This window comes from Panthera tigris, chromosome C1 (genome assembly GCF_018350195.1).
Source record: "Panthera tigris isolate Pti1 chromosome C1, P.tigris_Pti1_mat1.1, whole genome shotgun sequence".
Classification (NCBI taxonomy): Eukaryota; Metazoa; Chordata; class Mammalia; order Carnivora; family Felidae; genus Panthera; species Panthera tigris.
In genome coordinates, this window is record NC_056667.1 from 105350463 (window position 1) to 105369842 (window position 19380).

General features: G+C 37.8%; 1 protein-coding gene across 1 annotated transcript in view; it reads left to right on the forward strand.

The window, feature by feature from the left end:
* Positions 1-19380, forward strand: part of SNX27 (sorting nexin 27) — a 70368-nt gene that overhangs the window by 17407 nt on the left and 33581 nt on the right. Inside the window, exon 2 of the mRNA XM_042994123.1 lies at positions 9700-9931. Coding sequence (XP_042850057.1) covers positions 9700-9931 — 232 coding nt within the window. The remainder of the gene's footprint in view (positions 1-9699; positions 9932-19380) is intronic.

Sequence of the window (19380 nt, forward strand, 5' to 3'; positions counted from 1 at the left end):
GTCCTTCTAATTGTTCCAGCTTTGACCATGGATAGCTCTTTCAGTTGGCTCCTTTACACTTTTGCCATACCCTGCCATACCCCCATTAATGTGCAGGGTTTTTTGTTTTGTTTTTGAGTACTTCTTTACTCTCTGTTATTATAGAAGATGAGCTCTGAGCTCATCTTGTGTATTTCCTGCCTCAGTCCTGAATCAACCATTTCTCCAAGGAGTCCTAGTTCTTTTTATTGGGGGATGGTGTTAGAAACCAAGAGCAGGGTGATAGGTGTTGTCGTTGCTACTGGATGTAGCTTCTTTTTTCCTCCCAGCTGAAAGCAAAAAAAATAAAATAAAAAGTGTGTGTACATTAACTCTTGTGTATACACGTGTCTATAAATATTTCTATATGTAATCATCTTTATATTAAGTTAAACATGAGTTCTTATCGCTGTCTCTAGCTTTACTCCATTTCCATATGGATCTTTTGTTACCCTCCTCTTGCAGATCTGTACATTTCCACTTCAACAATAAGAAGTTTGGCTCCCCACATTCACCGTTCATTTACTTAATTGCTCAACTCCAGTATATATGGAAAGCAATTGTTAAACTCTACCCTGGGAAGCAGTTGTATTGACTAGAGTGTAGTACTTATGTGCAGTCCCTTTTTTGTCTTTATCTTAAAGAATTCATTCATTACCTACCCCCTTCGGTGAGGTTGTTTGAAATATATTTGAAATACAGTTAGATTCTCTTGTCACAGTTTGGGATTCTCCCACCCTATTAGTTGATTTCTGAAAAAAAAAAAAAAATGCATACAGTAAGGTTTACTCTTTGTGTTGTAAAGTTCCATAGTTTTTGACAAATGCATAATGTCATGTGCTGTTACAGTGTCATACAAAATAGTTTTACTGCCCTGAAAATCCCCTGCACTTCACTTATTCATCCTTCCCCTCCCTCTAAGCCCTCGGCAACATACTGATCTTGCGTTTTCCAGAATGTCATATAATTGGAGTCATATATATATATACACAATTAAATAATTACTAAAAGTATATAGCCTTTTCAGATTGGCTTCTTTCCCTTAGCAATATGCATTTAAGGTCTCTCCTCCCACACCATGTCTTTCTGTGACTTGATAGCTCATTTCATTTTATAACTGAATAATATTCCATTGTCTACATGTACCACAGTTTTTTTATCCATTCACTTATAAAAGATAACTTGGTTGCTTTCAGTTTTTGGCAATTATGAATAAAGCTGGTAAAAACACTCATCAGGTTTATTGTGTAAATATAAGCTTTCAACTCAGTTGGGTGCATACCTGGTAGTGTGAATGCTGGATCTTATGGTTAACACTATGTTTAGCTTTTTAAGAAACTGTCAGTATGTCTTCCAGAGTGCCCATACTGTTTTGCATTCTCACTAAACATGAGTTGCTCTTGTATCACATCCTCACCAGCATTTTGTATCATTAGTTTTTTGGATTTTAGTTATTCACATAGGTGTGTAGTGGTACCTTGTTTTGATTTGCAATTCACTAATGATGAATTTTTCATATTTTTTTAATTTTTTTTTTTTTTTTTTTTTTAAGTAATCTCTTCACCCAGTGTGGGGCTTGAACTCACAACCCGGAGATCAAGAGTCGTGTGCTCTACTGACTGTTGTATATAAAAGAGTTAAGGCACCCCAACTTTTCATACTCTTATTTGCCCTATGTGTATCTTCTTTGGTGAGGTTTCTGTTCATATCTTTTGTCCCAATTTTTATTTGGGTTGTTTTTTTTTGTTGTTAAGAGTTCTTTCTGTATTTTGGATATGAGCGCTTTTTCAGATATGCATTTTCCATATATTTTTTTCCATGCTGTGGCTTGTTTTTCAGTCTCTTAGCAGTATTTTTCACAGAACAAAAGTTTTAATTGTTTTTAATATTTATTTATTTTTGAGAGAGAAAGAAAGAGAGAGAGAGAGACAGAGTGCGAGTCAGGGAGGGCAGAGAGAGAGAGAGGGAGACACAGACTCTGAAGCAGGTTCCAGGCTCTGAGCTGTCAGCACAGAGCCTGACATGGGGCTCAAACTTGTGAACGATGAGATCATGACCTGAGCGAAAGTCAGACACTTAACTGCCTGAGCCACCCAGATGCCCCCAAAGTTTTTAATTTTAGTAAAGGTCAGCCTAGCAATTTTTTCTTTCATAGATCATGTTTTTATTGTTATATTTAAAATCTCTTTGCCATACCCTAGATTTTCTTCTATGTTATCTTTTAGAAGTTGCGTTTTATAATCCACTTTTTAACATCAGGTCAAACATGTTTCTAGATTATTTTCTTCATATGTACAATTTTAAATAACTGTTTTGTATTCAATTTGTGCTTTAATTTTCTTAATCATTCATCCCTCTATTGTTGACTTTTTATAAGAACAAATTTGGAAACAACCTTTTTCTTTGTTTAGGGTTACTTCATTTTTTCTTTCAACATAGACTTGAGAGTGGTCTACATGCCATGGTGAAGTTCTTGCCCTCTTGGAGCTCTTGTTTTGATGTTTTCCTTAGGATAAATTTTCATAATGCCATTTTAGTTGAAAAAAATATGAACATTTTTATAACTTTAGTGCATATTACCTACTTTCAAAAGCATTTTTACCTATTTACATAGTCATCATCTCATTTTCCATGTAAGTTAACATTAAAAGTAATTGTGATGATAATTTTGCACTTTTTAAGTTGTTGACAAGATTTACAGTTAGAAAAAACTTGGGGCATTTGGGTGTCTCAGTCAGTTGAGCATCTGACTCTTGATTTCTGCTTAAGTCACGATCCCAGGGTCGTGGATCAAGCCCCACATTGGGCTCCTGCTTAAGATTCTCTCTCTCTCCCCCTTTGCTCCTCTCCCCAGCTCGCATTCTTTCTCTCTCTGAAATAAAAAAGAAAATAGAAAAGGCTCAAACATTTTATTTATTTATTTATTTTATTTTATTATTTTTTTAACGTTTATTTATTTTTGAGACAGAGAGAGACAGAGCATGAACAGGGGAGGGCCAGAGAGAGAGGGAGACACAGAATCCGAAGCAGGCTCCAGGCTCTGAGCTGTCAGCACAGAGCCCAACGCGGGGCTGGAACCCACGGAGCGTGAGATCATGACCTGAGCCGAAGTCGGATGCTTAACCGACTGAGCCACCCAGGTGCCCCAAGGCTCAAACATTTTAGAAACCTTTGACCATTTACTTTTCTCTAATTATACTTCTCTTTTCTTATCAATAAATTAGGATAAATAAATTACAATAAAATGTAAGATGAAAATGTTACTATTTCTGAAACAAAATTCCAAAAATTTCTTGGTATTTAGTCATCCAGAATAGTAATTTTGTGTAGACATATCCAAGCTACACTTCTGTGACTATGTTCATGGCTTATGCATGTTTGAATCTCTTATCTCAAGAGTTTAAAGGCAAAGTACAGCATGAGTGTTAAGATTATTAGTCAATAAAAATATTTTCTGGCTTGATTGTTTGCCTAAGTAAGATAGTAAGAAGGCAGAGTTTGACGAAAAGGAGCCAATCTGGGATGCCTGGCTGGCTCAGTTGGTGGAGCATGTGACCCATGATCACAGGGTTATAAGTTCCAGCCCCACATTGGAGCTTGCTCATAAAAAAAGAAAAAGAAAGAAAGAAAGAAAAAAAAGATGGGCACCTGGGTGGTCCAGTCAGTGAAGCATCTGACTTGACTTTGACTCAGGTCATGATCTCACAGTTGTGAGCCCTGCATCCAGCTCTGCACTGACAGCACTGAGACTGCTTGGGATTCCCTCTCTCTCTCTCTCTCTCTGTCTCTCTCTCTCTCTCTCTCTCTCTCCCCCCCCCCCTTCCTGCTCTCGTTCTCTTTCTCTGTCTCTCTCAAAATAAATAAATTTAAGAAAGAAAGAAAAGTAGCCAATCTAAGCCAGTCAAATGACTGAACTGCAAAATTAGAAAGGACAGATATTCAGATTTCAGTAGAATAGTTCCTTGCTTTTATAGTCTAAGTGTCTAGTATTGCTGTACCCACTAACTGGGCAATTAAGCAGTGAAAAGTCAAAGCAGTGTCCCTCATCTCATGTGTCAAGAGTCTGTTTTTCTCCAACTTGTGAGCCTTCACCCAGTTTCCTAGAAGATATATTGTAGAGAAAATAGGGAGGTTGTTTAAAAACCTTTGTGTAATTGGGGCGCCTGGGTGGTTCTTTTAGTTAAGTGCCGACTTCAACTCAGGTCATGATCTCACAGTTTGTGAGTTTGAGCCCCATGTTGGGCTCTTTGCTGACAGCTTGGAGCCTGGAGCCTGCTTTGGATTTTTGTCTCTCTCTCTCTCTCTCTCTCACTCTCACTCTCACTCTCACTCTCTGCCCCTCCCTCACTTGTGCTCTGTCTCTCTCAAAAATAAAATTAAAAAAACATAAAAAAAATAAAATTATTAGGTATATCTTTATAATGCTGAAAACACAAAGGAAATTTTGGGTATCACCTAGTTACCTAAGAAAACAAAATTTGGTCTTATTTGGATTGTTGGGAGATTTTTGGTAGCCTTTTGTTTCCTCACCTATTATGAAAAATTTCAGACATAGAGAAAAGTTGAAGGAAATGAACAGTGCATATCTCTGCATATGTGCCACCTAGATTTTATAATTAACATTTAGCTCTATTTGTTTAATCATTATCTGATGAAAATGTTTTGATAGTGTGTTTAAGCTATTCCCTTTCTTTCTGGAATAACATACATGAGTAAGACCCTATTGGGCAGAGTTATTTCTGCATGGTGTAGGACTAGGTGGTTCTCTGATGCAGTGGTCTTACGAAGATGATACCCTTCTTGTGATCCCCATCATCATAGGTTGAGAACTGAGTCATTTATTTTCAAATGAATTCCAGCTGAATTATAATAGTTTTTTTTTAATGTTTGTTTATTTTTGAGAGAGCTCAAGCAGGGCAGGGGCAGAGAGAGAGAGGGAGACAGAGTATCTCTCTGATACAGCAAGCTCTGTGCTGACAGCAGCGAGCCTGATTCAGGGCTTGAACTCAAGAACTGCTAGATCATGACCTGAGCCAAAGTCAGACACTCTACCACTGAACCGTGCAGGTGCCCATAGATCATGTTATAAAGACAAGAAGAAGAAAGGCGAGGGAAATTGGCGGTGGAAAGGGTGTGTCATCAGGAGGCTAACATGCTACTAACCTGTTTACCCAGCTGACACAAATACTATCATATAAATAGCTATCGTTTATTTATTTTTTATATTTTTTTTAATGTTTATTTTTTTGAGACAGAGCATGAATGGGGAGGGCCAGAGAGAGAGGGAGACACAGAACCTGAATCAGGCTCCAGGCTCTGAGCTATCAGCATGGAGCCCGATGCGGGGCTCGAACTCTCGGACGATGAGATCATGACCTCAGCTGAAGTTGGACACTTAACCAACTGAGCCACCCAGGCGCCCCAATCAATAGCTATCATTTACTTAGTGGTTACCATGTTCTAAGGCTTTATCCCATTTTGGTTCTCACTCTGTTAGCTGTAGGTATTATTAGTGCCATTTTATGAATTAGGAAACTGAGGTTTAGTGAAATTGAATAACTTACCTAATTTCTCATCTGTTAAATGGTACAAGTGGTACCAAACCCAAGTCTGTCTGACTCTAAAACCCATGCTTTGAACCAGAAGTCTACTGCTATAAATTCCCTTTATGGCAGAATTTATTGTTTGCATTTATGTCTTTAGAATTGTCCAAATTGGGCCACACTTAATTTGAGTTTAGTTATAGAGGAATTCTAGTGGAAAAGAGGATGTCATGTAAACATTCTTATGATTGTAAAGGCCTCTTAATTCTTGACGGAGGGCCCTTTTTGAAATTAGTTGTCTAGCATTTTTTACTAACTTCATTTCATTCTCTGAAGAATGAAGGAATTTCCAGCCTTGTATTAAATTGCAACATGTATAGCATTCTTTCTATAGTTGAACCAAATAAACATTAGCAAGTGTGTTTATTTATTTATTATTATTATTTTTTAAATATATGAAATTTATTGTCAAATTGGTTTCCAGCAAGTGTGTTTAGAATGTGAGACTGGTAGTTCATTCCTGTCTTTATTTTTTAATTTATTTTTAAAGAGGTTTTTGGGATGATAGCCAATTTGAAGCTTGGTCTTTCTGATAAAGAAGTGAAAATAGGCAAGTTCCCTGGCTCCTGGAATAAGCCTTACTTCAGTTTCTTTGATGACTTTTGGGCTTGCTTTTGCGAGTGACCCTGGGAACAGTGCATTCTAACTCGAAAACTCAATGGGTGGAGGAAGTGTGTGTTGAGAGCAGTAGTTCTTAACCTTTCTGGAGGTCACATTGCTCCCTTTTGAAGACTTTCCTCTGGAAAAAATGCATATATGCACACAAATACAGTTTTTCATACAAATGCTATATAGGTGTTCACCGACCCCCAAAGTCTATTGACAACTATACCCCAGGTTAAAGATCCTTTAAAGGAAAAAAATGAGGGAGCTGAAAATAAGATTTGAGCAGAGCTGTTAAACGTTTTTTCATAGATGTGCATCTCATAAGATTGATTTTACTAACATAAAAATCTTGTTTTAGTATCTAAAATGTTTTATTCGGCCTCTAAAATGTGAGTTTTTCCCACTTTGTTAAAAAAATTAAGTCACTTGGGTGACTCAGTTGGTTAAGTGTCTGACTCTTGATTTTGGCTTAGGTCAAGATCTCCTGCTTTGTAAGTTTGAGCCCCATATCGGGCTCCATGCTGTCTGTGCAGAACCTGCTTGGGACTGTCTCTCTCTCTCTCTCTCTCTCCCTCCCTCTCTCTCTCTCTCTGCCCCTCCCCCATACATGCACACTCTCTCTCCCTCTTTCTCAAAACAAATAAATAAACTTAAAAAACAAAATAACAACAACAATAAAAATTAAGGTTGTTCATAAGTAAGCTAAGACTCACAGGGGTAAATGAAGTTTTCTGTTGATTTCTAACTTTTGCTTTTTCAATTTTATTTTTCTTCTACCAGCAAAACATTTTCTCAGAACTATTAATAAGGCTAAGATTTAATTTTATTTTTATCTATTTATTTATTTATCATTTTATTAAAAAAATTTACATCCAAATTAGTTAGCATATAGTGCAACAGTGATTTCAGGAGTAGATTCCTTAATGCCCCTTACGCATTTAGCCCATCCGCCCTCCCACAGCCCCTCCAGGAACCCTGTGTTTGTCTCCATATTTAAGACTCTCTTATGTTTTGTTCCCCTCCCTGTTTTTATATTATTTTTGTTTCCCTTCCTTTATGTTCATCTGTTTTGTTTCTTAAAGTCCTTATATGAGTGAAGTCATATGATATTTGTCTTTCTCTGACTGACTAATTTCACTTAGCATAATACCCCCCAGTTCCATCCATGTAGTTGCAAATGGCAAGATTTCATTCTTTTTGATTGTATAAGGCTAAGATTTAGATGAAATCCTTTGGCAATCCCCAACTTTAGTTTCCATTTCTTCTTCAACCAGAATTTCTTTGTAACAGGCATCTACACAGTACTTCTAATGCAAGTGTTCAGGTGGTGTTCCCAGCAGGTTACATGTTTCATTACATCCATCCTCACAATAACCTTGTTTGGGACTTATTATCGTCCCCACTTTACAGATGCAGAAATCAATGCTAAGAAAGATTAGATGACTTAGTTAAGACCAGTGCCAGTACTAAAGGCAGGGTCAGGATTTGAACCCATGTAGATCTAGCTTCAATGCCTATTTTCTCTGTTTTACCATCTGGTTCTGTGATCAGAGTTGATCACTTTTTCCTGATTACTAGTTTGACCTGATTCAAATTTTAGAAGCCCCAGTTCCCAATCAGTGGTGAGGGTGCTCTTATTTTCTTCTACAGGTAGCCAATTGTAAAATTATTGAGTTTTTGTGTGTATAAGTTAGACTTTAGGTTGTGAAATGTCTAGCGCGCTGATTTACTGACTAGGTTGTTAAACCCAAAAGGAAAGAGCTTTAGCTGGATGATCTCCTGCCTTTTCTGTTTATGTACATGGATGTTTCAGGTACCAGAGTCTGACAGAGACAATTCCAGTGACTGAAACATTTGTGGAAGGCTTGTTACTAAACTTAGCATCATTTTCAGGAAGGAAAAATCCTAATGGTTTGTAACTGAAAAAGAGCTTAACTCTAAAGGGTACATAAGCTTTTATCAAATTGACTAAAGGCCAGGTGTGTGTTTCCTAACTCTCATGGGATAGCCATGGAGGGAACCTTTGGTCAGCTAGCTGCCTAGTGGTTTTTGCTGAGATGGCAGGCAGGGTCAGCATTGTGGGAAGGTACTTCAGTTTGCTGAGTGAGTTTTGTGAGACTCAGCATCTTTCTTGACAAAATTATTGTTCTTCCAAACCTTGTACTTTTCCTAGTTGCAGCCTTTTTATGTACAGTGAAACAGGGAGGAGAATGAGTAGGTTGATTTACTATATAACTTTATTTTATTTATTTATTTATTTATTTATTTATTTATTTAACGTTTATTTATTTTTGAGACAGAGAGAGACAGAGCATGAACGGGGGAGGGTCAGAGAGAGGAAGACACAGAATCTGAAACAGGCTCCAGGCTCTGAGCTGTCAGCACAGAGCCTGATGCGGGGCTTGAACTCACGAACCGTGAGATCATGACCTGAGCCGAAGTCGGACGCTTAACCGACTGCGCCACTCAGGCGCCCCTATATAACTTTAGATGTACATTTTTTTTTATCTTGAACTGATTACACAGAATTTTAAGTGAGATAGCACAGAAAGAAGATAGAATGCTAAGAGGGATTAATTGACATGATTGGGAGGACAAAGAAGTTGGTTAAGATAATGAAAATTTAGTTATCTCCTTGTCTTTTAAAAATTTTTTTATTTAAATTTTTTTTTTTTTTTTACTTTGAGAGAATATGTGAAAGCAGGGGAGGGGCAGAAAGACAGGGAGAGAGAATCCCAGGAAAGCTATATGCTATCAGCGCAGAACCCGACATGGGGCTTGATCTCATGAACTGTGAGATCATGACCTGAGCCAAAATCAAGAGTTGGACACTTAACCAACTGAGCCACCTAGGCGCCCCATCCCCTTGCCTTTTTAAAAATGAGACTAGTGTGTATGAATATCTATACCATTTAACTCTTAAGGTGATGAAACTCAGTATAAAGGAAAGTTAAGTTGAATGATTTGAAGATATGGGATGAAATCAGATACACATATATAAATTATCTTAAGTCATCCTTTTTGAGTCTTTACAAATTAAAGGAATACATTTTGTAAAAACTTTCTGATAACAGAAATTTCAGAAAGTTTAAAAAGGATTAAGTACAGTTCAAATGGCAGGATTGTTAAAAGCTACTTTGACTGTATAGTATACATGCTTGGTTAGGGTGAGGAAATTAGCTTTGAAAGCTTTGTGCCCTCTTTCCCGTGTGCTTTCTTGAAACGAAGTGTGGGATTCTAGCTTGGAGGGTCAGGTCCTCTCCAACGTTTCCATTTTGTTCTCCCTGCTGTAAGTTCACAAACAGCTCTTAACATTATGATCTATAAAAATATAAACAGCCTTTCTGGAGCCAAATTAATTTTGTTTTTATGGTTCATACTGCATGACACTGGAGTGGGGTAGGAGGGTGGAGATACAAGGTGTTTGGACCCTTCTTGTTTATGGGATTGTCTTTTTCCCTTTTTCCCTTAGGAACGGCGTGAATGTTGAGGGGGCGACACACAAGCAGGTGGTGGACCTGATCCGAGCAGGCGAGAAGGAATTGATCTTGACAGTGTTGTCTGTGCCTCCACATGAGGCAGATAACCTAGATCCCAGTGAAGACTCGTTGGGACAATCATTTTATGATTATACAGAAAAGCAAGCAGTGCCCATATCGGTCCCCACATACAAACATGTGGAGCAGAATGGTGAGAAGTTTGTGGTGAGTGTCAGCCCAACTCAGTCCTCAAAACATCTAGCTTTTGTTTCCCCCAGGCTTATCATTTATGATTTATACTAGAGCACTAGATGCAATCACCGCAACCTAGGTCAGTTTGCCTACCAGGAAGATGGGTTCACACATAAATAAAAGACACTGACCGTGATTTTTTTTGCAGGAGGTGAACTACAGTAATGAAGAAGATTTCTCTTTCTGCTTAAGTGTATTCCATTTTATTTCCAGACAGTTTTAAATTTGTATTTGTATTCTGGTTGTAAACATGTGTGAGTTGGTTTTGTTTGTTCTTTTATTAGTTGCTGTATCTCTTTGCTACTAGCAGTCTCTCACTTACTATTGACTCTGCTGAGGTGTAGAGCAAGATTAATTTTAAAAGGTGGTGTCTTCGAAACATTTTGGTAATACAGAGTTTGGCCACATCAGAACCTGCAAGTGCCCTACCCTTCTCTCCACATCTTGTTCTTTTTCATTTTCTTTGGAGATGTCCATGTGAATGATTAATGTGGGTTTTTCCCAAGGTCCTAATTATACTCTGAATACAGTTCCCATGAACTGCTCTATTACATTTCCAGTCTGTTCCTGTTGTAGATGTGTGGGAAAGCCCACCTTGAGTTCTGGGTGCCCGCCCCTTTTCTGAGTGCCTTTGCTTGTTCCTCAAAACCCAGTTGCTGTTGATAGCCCAATCTACTTACTTTTTCTCTTGATTGCGGTATGCTTTATTTGCCTTTGATTATTTGGGGAGTGCTGATATAATGAGAAATTCATTATTCTTTGTAGAAAGTGCAGTGGGTTCTGTTAGACATTGACAAATAGACTACACATGTTTCAAGCTGAACTGCTGACTCAAGTTGCTGTCTCTGAAACTGAGATTTGTTCCCTGTATAGGAATGAGCTACAGGACACTTGTGGTAAATTCTTTTTAGTGAGGAGATGAGAAAAGCAAGCAAGTAAACCAGAAAAATTCAGAAGGATCAAACAATGTTCAACTGCATCTGTAATTTAGCTGGTGATGGTAGTACAGAGCACAGTCTAGCTTGGCCTGGTCTATGGATTCTCAGAGCCATGTACACAGCTTAGAGTTTCGTATTTCAGAGGTGCTATCCATTCAGTTATAAGGCATGTAAAGAGTAGAAATCAAGGTCAGGTCCTAAAATTAGAGCACAATGGATGTTGAGACCTTTTGGGAATTACCTGGGATCTTGAGAACCTTTGTAGTCTTTAGAAAAGGAATGAAACTGATTGTCCCTTTTAGAAAAGGAATGAAACTGATTGTCCCTTTTAAGAAAATCAACATTATTGAGCGCAGTTTACCTGCATTAACATGTCCAGTTTCATGAGTTTGGGTAAGTGTACATAGTTTTATAATCACCACTGTCACAATCAAGATAGAAGAACACTTTCACCACCCAGAAACTTCTCTTGTGACCTTTTATAGTTAGCCCTTTCCCTGTAGCACTACCCGTGTTGACCACTGATCATCTTTCTGTTACTCTATTTTGCCATTTCTAGGATGTCAAATCAATAGGATCATATAAGTAGCTTTTTTGTGTCTGGCATTGTTCATTTAGTGTAGTGCTTTTAAGATTTATAGTTGTTGTGTATGTCAGTAGTTTGTTTCTTTTAATTGCAATTACTTTTTAATTGGATAAATTCATTGCAGTTTGTTTATCCAGTGACTTGTTGATGCACGTTTGGGTTGCTTCCAGTTTGGGGCTATTATGATTAAAGCTGCCATGAAATAACATTAATATACAGGGCTTTAGGTAGATACATGTTTTCATTTCTCTTGAGTAGCTATAAGTGGAATTGCAGGGTCATATGGTAAAAGTTTAACCTTATAGTCAAACTGTTCTCCAAAGAGGCTGTACCATTTTTGCATATTCTCATTTGCAATGGAGAGTTCCAGTTGCTCTATAATCTCTCCAATGCTTGGTATTATCGGTTTTTAAAATTCTAGGCATTGTAGTGGTGTCTTCGTCTTTTTTTTTTTTAATACTGTATTTATTTATTTTTTTTAATTTTTATTTTTTTAAATTTACATCCAAATTCGTTAGCATATAGTGCAACAATGATTTCAGGAGTAGATTCCTTAGTGTTCTTTACCCATTTAGCCCACCCCCCTCCACAACCCTTCCCGTAACCCTCAGTTTGTTCTCCCTATTTATGAGTCTCTTCTGTTTTGTCCCCCTCCCTGTTTTTATATTATTTTTGTTTCCCTTCCCTTATGTTCATCTGTTTTGTCTCTTAAAAGTCCTCATATGAGTTAAGTCATATGATTTTTGTCTTTCTCTGACTAATTTCACTTAGCATAATTACCCTCCAGTTCCATCCATGTAGTTTCAAATGGCAAGATTTCATTCTTTTTGATTGCCGAGTAATACTCCATTGTATATATATACCACATTCTCTTTATCCATTCATCCATCAATGGACATTTGGGCTCTTTCCATACTTTGGCTATTGTTGATAGTGCTGCTATAAACATGGGGGTGCATGTGTCCCTTCGAAACAGCACACCTGTATCCCCTGGATAAATGCCTAGCAGTGCAATTGCTGGGTCGTAGGGTAGTTCTATTTTTAATTTTTTGAGGAACCTCCACACTGGTTTCCAGAGTGGCTGCACCAGCTTGCATTCCCACTTTTTTTTTTTTTAAATTGTTTTTTAATGGTTATTTATTTTTGAGAGGGACAGAGTGTGAGTGGGGGAGGGGCACAGAGAGAGGGAGACACAGAATCTGAAGCAGGCTCCAGGCTCTGAGCTGTCAGCACAGAGCCTGACGTGGGGCTCGAACTCATGAACCATGAGATCATGACCTGAGCTGAAGTCGGACACTCAACCAACTGAGCAACCCAGGCGCCCCTGTCCATCTGGTTTTAATTGCATTTGCCTAAAGACTCATGATGAAAGCTTTATTTTCATGTATTTAGTGGCCATTCTTATATTTTTACTGGTGAAGAGTTCAACTTTTTTCCCCCATTTTAAAACTTGGATTGTCCTATTTTGTTGTTGAGTTCTTTATGTATTTGGAGTCCTTTATCAGATAGATATTTTGTGAAATATTTCTCCCAGGCTGTGGCTGGCCTTTTTATTTTATTTTTAATAGTGTCTTTCAAAGAACAGAGGTTTTAAATTTTGTTGAAGTCCAGTTTGTCTTTTTCATTTATGGGTCGTGTTGTAAGAAATCTGCCTAACCCAAGGATACAAATCTTTTATGTTTTCTTGAAAAAATTTTATAGTTTTAGGTGTCTGTTTTTGTAATAACTTTATTGAGGTATGATTCACATACCAGCAGTTGTATACCTTAGGTGTATATGATTCAGTGTTTCTTAGTATGATCAACAGAGTAGTGCAGCCATCACCACAATTTTAGAACGTTTTCCTCACTTCAGAAAGAAACACTGTACCTTTTAGCCACCTCCTCCAAACCTCCCATCTGCTCTCTACTAATCTATTTTCTGTCTCTATGGATTTGCCTCTTCTGGACATTCCATGTAAATGAAATCATATGTGTTCTCAGGGTTTATCCATGTTGTAGCGTGTATCAACCAAGTAATATTCCATTGTCTGGATATACCACATTTAATTTATCTGTTCTTCAACTGATGGACATTTGGGTTATTTCTACTTTTTGACCGTTATGAATAATGCTGTTTTGAGCATGTATGTACAATTTTTGATGTGAATATGTGTTTTCATTTCTCTTGGATATTACGTAGAAATGGAATTACTGGGTCATATGGTAACTCTTATGTTTAACCTTTTGAGGAAATGCCAGACTTTTCTCCAAAATGGCTGCATCATAGTTTTCGCTCTTATGTTTAGGTCTGGGACCCGTTCTGAGTTGATTCTTGTATCAATACTAAATGATGTAAGGGTCAAGATTTTTTTTTCCCCATTTGAATATCCAGCAGCCTGTGTTGAAAAGGAATATCTTTTCCCCATTGAAATACCTTGGCTTTATTGTTGAAAATCAATTGAACATGTGGTTCTATTTCTGTATTCTGTTGGTTATGTCTGAACATTTCAATATTTTTGTTATTTTGAGATTGTCTTCTGTTTAGTGTCTTTTCCCTTGAAAATGGGTCATATCCTCCTGCTCCTTTGTACAGTGAGTAATTTTGGATTGTATCCTGGATGTTGTGAATGTTGCATTGTGTAGGCCCTGAGTTCTGTGATATTCCCTGAGGAATGTTGATGTTTTGTTTTACCTGGCAATTAACAAGTTATGCCACTTGTGGGTTGTACTTCATGTTTCAGTTCAATTCTTTCAGGCTTTTCTGTACTACTTTGAATCTGTTCTGCATTTGTATCATTCAGGGAGGGATTAGTATGAGATACTTGGTGTTCATTCACAAACTTAAGGCATCCTTTTCTGTGTTTCTCTCTTCTGGAATTCTCTACTCTTTCTGGTGGCGGCCATGGTTGTAGAATCCTTTCTTTCCTCCAGGCAGGAAGACGTCAGGGTTTCTATTGGAGTTTTTAGTTGCCTAAGTTAGGCTACTTTGTAACTTATGCCCACTGTCTGGGCAAAGCCCCCTAAAAGCAGGACACCTCCCCCCACCCCTCTCAGTGGTGTGCTCCATATTTTAATGTCCCTCTGCAATCTGCCTGCATTTAGTGTAGTATTCAGAATTATCGGGTAATTGATTTTTGCATTTGGTCCAGAGTTTGTAGTTGTTATCACTGGAAAGGTTGGTCTATAGGAGACTCTTCAGTTCTATCAGTTTTTTTCATATATAATGAAGCTGTTGCCTTCTTGATGAATTGGCCCCTTTAATGTGAAATATCTCTTTATCTCTTGTAATATTCTTTGTTCTGAAATCTTTCTTTGATATTAACATATGGCCGCTAATAGCTACTTCACCTTTCTTTTGATTATTGTTCTCATTGGGTATCTTTTCCATCCTTTTACTTTTAACTTATCTATATAGCCGTGCTTAAGGTAAGTCTTATAGACAGCATATACTTGTGTCTTGCTTTTTATTTGGCAATCTTGGTCGTTTATTTGGAGTGTGTTGTCTACTTACGTTTCATATAATTATTGAAATAGGTTTAAATCTATCATCTTATTCTTTATGAACTGTATCTCATCTGTTCTTTATTCCTTTTGTCCTCCTTTCCTGCCTTCTTTTTAATTAATGGAGTATTTTTTAATGATCTTGTTTTATCTCCATTATTGTATTATTAGATATAATTTGGGTTTTTTTTAATGTTTATTTATTTATTTTAAGAGAGAGCACGAGTGGAGGAGGGACAGAGAGAGAGAGAGAGAGAGAGAGAGAGAGAGAGAGACTCTCAAGCAGGCCTTGCGCTGTCAGCACAGAGCCCAGTGCAGGGCTCAAGTTCGTGAACCTCGAGATCATGACCTGAGCCAAGAGCAAGAGTTGGACACTTAACCGACTGATCCACCCAGGCGCCCCTTGTTGTTTTATTTTCTTAGCAGTTGTTCCCACTTTACACTATACATCTTTATAAGTATTATCTTTAAATAATACAATATTATTTCTCATATAATGAAAGAATTTTACAACAGTATATTTCATTTCCTTCTCCCATCCTTTGTGCTGTTGTCGTACATTTTACTTCTAAAGGTGTTATAAATTCCATATTACTTTGTTGTTTTCTTTGTTTTAATCAAGAGATTAGAAATGAGAAAAGAGTTCTTTTATATTTAACCACATATTTACCATTTCTGGTGTCCTTCATTCCTTTGTGTAAATTCAGTTTCCATCTGCTATCTTATTCCCTCCGCCTGAAGAATTTCCATTAATGTTCTTATAGGGCACATCTGCTGGCAATGAATTCCCTTAGCTTTTGTTGGTCTGAAGAAGTCTTTATTTCATTCTTACGTTTGAAAGATATTTTTATTGGTATAAAATTCTGGGTTGATAGTTTTTTCTTTCAATACTTTAAAATGTGACTCCTGTCTTCTGGCCTGCTTAGTGTCTGATGAGAAGTGAGAAGCCTGCCAGTTTTTGTTCCTCTCTATGTAATGTTTTAACCCCTTCTAGCTACTGTCAAAGTTTTTAAACTTCAAAACTAGGTCTTTTTTGGTATTTATCCTGTGATTGGAGTTTTCTAAACTTTATAGAGCTATGGTTTGATATCTTTTATCATTTTTCAAAAAATCTCAGCCAGTATGTCATCAAATATTTCTTCAGCTGTGTTTTTTTTCTTTTGTCTTTCTGAGATTCTAATTACACTGTGTTAGACTGATATTGGCCTTTAGCTTTTGAATGCTCTATTCTGTTTTTCTTTTTTGTTTTGCTTTAGATTATTTTTATTGTCCTATTTGCAAGTTCACTGATTATTTCCTCAGCTGTGTCCAGTCTACTGATGAGCTTGTCAGAGAAATTCTACATCTCTGGCATCATGTTTTTTTATTTCTATTATTTCCCTTAAAATTGTCCATCTATTTACACATGCTGTGTACATCTTCCATGAGATCTTTTTTTTTTTAATTTTTTTTTTTTAACGTTTATTTATTTTTGAGACAGAGAGAGACAGAGCATGAACGGGGAGGGTCAGAGAGAGGGAGACACAGAATCTGAAACAGGCTCCAGGCTCTGAGCTGTCAGCACAGAGCCCGACGCGGTGCTCGAACTCACGGACCGCGAGATCATGACCTGAGCTGAAGTCGGCCGCTTAACCAACTGAGCCACCCAGGCGCCCCCATGAGATCTTTTAATATATGAATCATAGTTATTTTATTTTATTAAAAAAATTGTTTTAAGTTTGTTTATTCATTTTGAGAGAGACAGAGTGAGCAGGGAAGAGGCAGAGAGAGAGAGAGAGAAAGAGAGAATCCCAAGCAGCCTCTGTACTGTCAGCGTGGAGCCCATCATGCTGTTCAAACCCATGAAACACAAGATCATGACCTGGGCTGAAATCAAGAGTCATTTGCTCAACTGACTGAGCCACCCAGGTGCCCCTGAATCATAGTTATTTTAAGATCCCTGTCTGATAGTTTTAATATCTAGATATCTCTGAGACTACCTTATCTCTTGACATACGTGTTTTTTATGTCTTGCTTTTTTGTCCTGTAATATGTGATTGAATATGCCAAGCATCATGTGTAGAACAGTAGCGACTGAGGTAAGTAGTATTTGAATCTGAAAATATGCAGGCATCTTCTTCTGTTAGGGGATTGAGCCGGTCAAGCTCAATTTGGGTGTTGTTGTGGCTTTTGGTACCTTTATTGTGCTGTAAAGTTCAAATCCCTCTAACAGTAAGTCGCTTTGTGCTTAGACTGGGGGCTGGGGTCAGAGGCTCTGTTTTTTCTCACTGTTCTCCTCTTCCCTCTCTCAACTTTTAGCCACCCCTGCATGCCTGTACCACAGACAAATTCTCTCCATACTCTTGCCTCTCTTCCGCTGGTGAACCACTCTTGCTTTTTATGTAGGCTAGGTTTGTAATAAGGTTCTCTGTTATCTGGTCCTGCTTCTGTCTTAGGCAGTCTACTTAGACCCTGTGCCTATGTCTTGGGAGTGAGACTTTTAGTTTTTCTACCCTTCTTCCTTATCACAACTAAACTCTGCCTTGTATCTGTGGTTAGTCTTGGAAGAGTTTCTTCTCCCTCCCCCAGCTATGGCCAATCTCTACTTAGTATCAGGAACTTGGGCCTAAGATGGTTTCCTGCCTCTCACCAGGAGTGGAGGGTTTTTGCTTTTACTTTTTTCCCAGAAGCAGGGGATCTTCACCAGTGCCCTCCAGATGAAAGGGTTTGCTGCCCATCCCCCAAGGGACTAAGGCTTTTGCTTAATGGAAGAGAAAGGTCTAGGGAAGGTGGGTGGAGCATTGTGTCTGTCCCCTAACAATTGCCAGTCACCTTTCTCATGCCTAGGCTACTATGGTAGACCATTTCTAGGCTCCTGCTCTGTCCCTAGTCTTTCTTGTGAGCACAAGAGGCCCAGGGGGGAGACTTGCATGTGCATAGGAGCTCTCTTATGTCTGGAATGAGATTACTGTTCTTGCACCTTCCTAAATCCTACAGTTGCTTAATGTATTTGCTACTTCTTTTGTTTCTGTTATTTCTGAGTCTGTTTCTATTGACTGATTTCTCTCCTGGTTTACAGGTTAAATTTTCATGTTTCCTTGTATGTCTAGTAATTTTTGATGGGGTATCACACACTGTTAATTTTTTTTTAATGTTTATTCATTTTTGAGAGAGAGAAAGAGAGAGAGAAAGAGATTGTGAATGGGAGAGGGGCAGACAGAGAGGGAGACAGAGAATTCCAAGCAGGCTCTGCACTGTCAGCACAGAGCCAGATGTGGGGCTGGAACTCATCAGGTGAGATCATGACCTGAGCTGAAATCAAGAATTGACCGCTTAATCCTGAGCCACCCAGGCACCCCCTGTACACTGTTAATTTAATGTTATTGTGTGTTAGATTTTGTTACATTCCTTTAAAGAATGTTGAAATTTTTTTTTTCTTTTTTTTTTTTCTTTCTTTTTTTGCTGGCATGCAGTTAAGTTCCTTACAGATTACTTTGATTCTTTTTTAGGTTTGTTTTTAAGCTCTTTTAGTATGAGCATAGAGTAGTTTTTACTCTAGAACTAATTTAGCCCTACTCCTAAAGCATAGCCCTTTTTAGTTCTTTTGATTGCTATAGAAATTCAAGGGAGGTCTCTCTATTCTGGTTGGAGGAAAGTCAGATGATTAAAGATGGTCTTTGAACTCAGGTAATTGTTATTTTTACAACTCACCCTGGTAATAGTTCTTTTCCTCAAATTGCTATTCAGCCAAAATTCAAGGGGAGCCTATGCAGATTTCTAGAGCTCTGTCTCTCTTTAGCTCCCTCCTCTTGTGTTCTGCAAGGTCTAGCTGCTTTAGCCTCCCTAAACTCTAGTCTCTGTCTCCACAACTCCGTGAAGTTGCCAAATTGTTTGGTTGCCCCTGTCTGAGTTGTAGTTCAAGAGTTACCTCTAGACAGGAAGCCTAGGTTGAGGTAGGGCTCATCGTGTTTGTTTTCCTTTTCTCAGGGATCACAGTTCTTAGCTGCCTATTGTCCACTGTCCAAAAATAGTTGTTTCTATGTTTTGCCTAGTTTCTAGTGTTTACAGTGGAAGGTTAATTCCAGACCATCCATAAAATTTCCAGACTATCCTATAAAAGCAGAATATTTTTATTTATGGGTATTTTATTTCTTGATTTTAGAAGACATACCAACAGAATCCTATTTCATACTATTTAGAAAAATCAATTCTAGATGGATTAAGACTTAAATGACAAAATGAAAAAATTAAAAGCTCTTAGTAGAAAGTATAGGTGAGTAGCTTTTTGATCCTGGGTATAGCAAAGAGTTTAAAAGACACAGAAAGCACTGGTAATAAAAATAATGATAAATTGGACTCTAAAACTGAGAAATTTGGGGGGCACCTGCGTGGCTTATTTTGGTTAAGCATCTAACTCTTGATTTTGGCTTAGGTCAT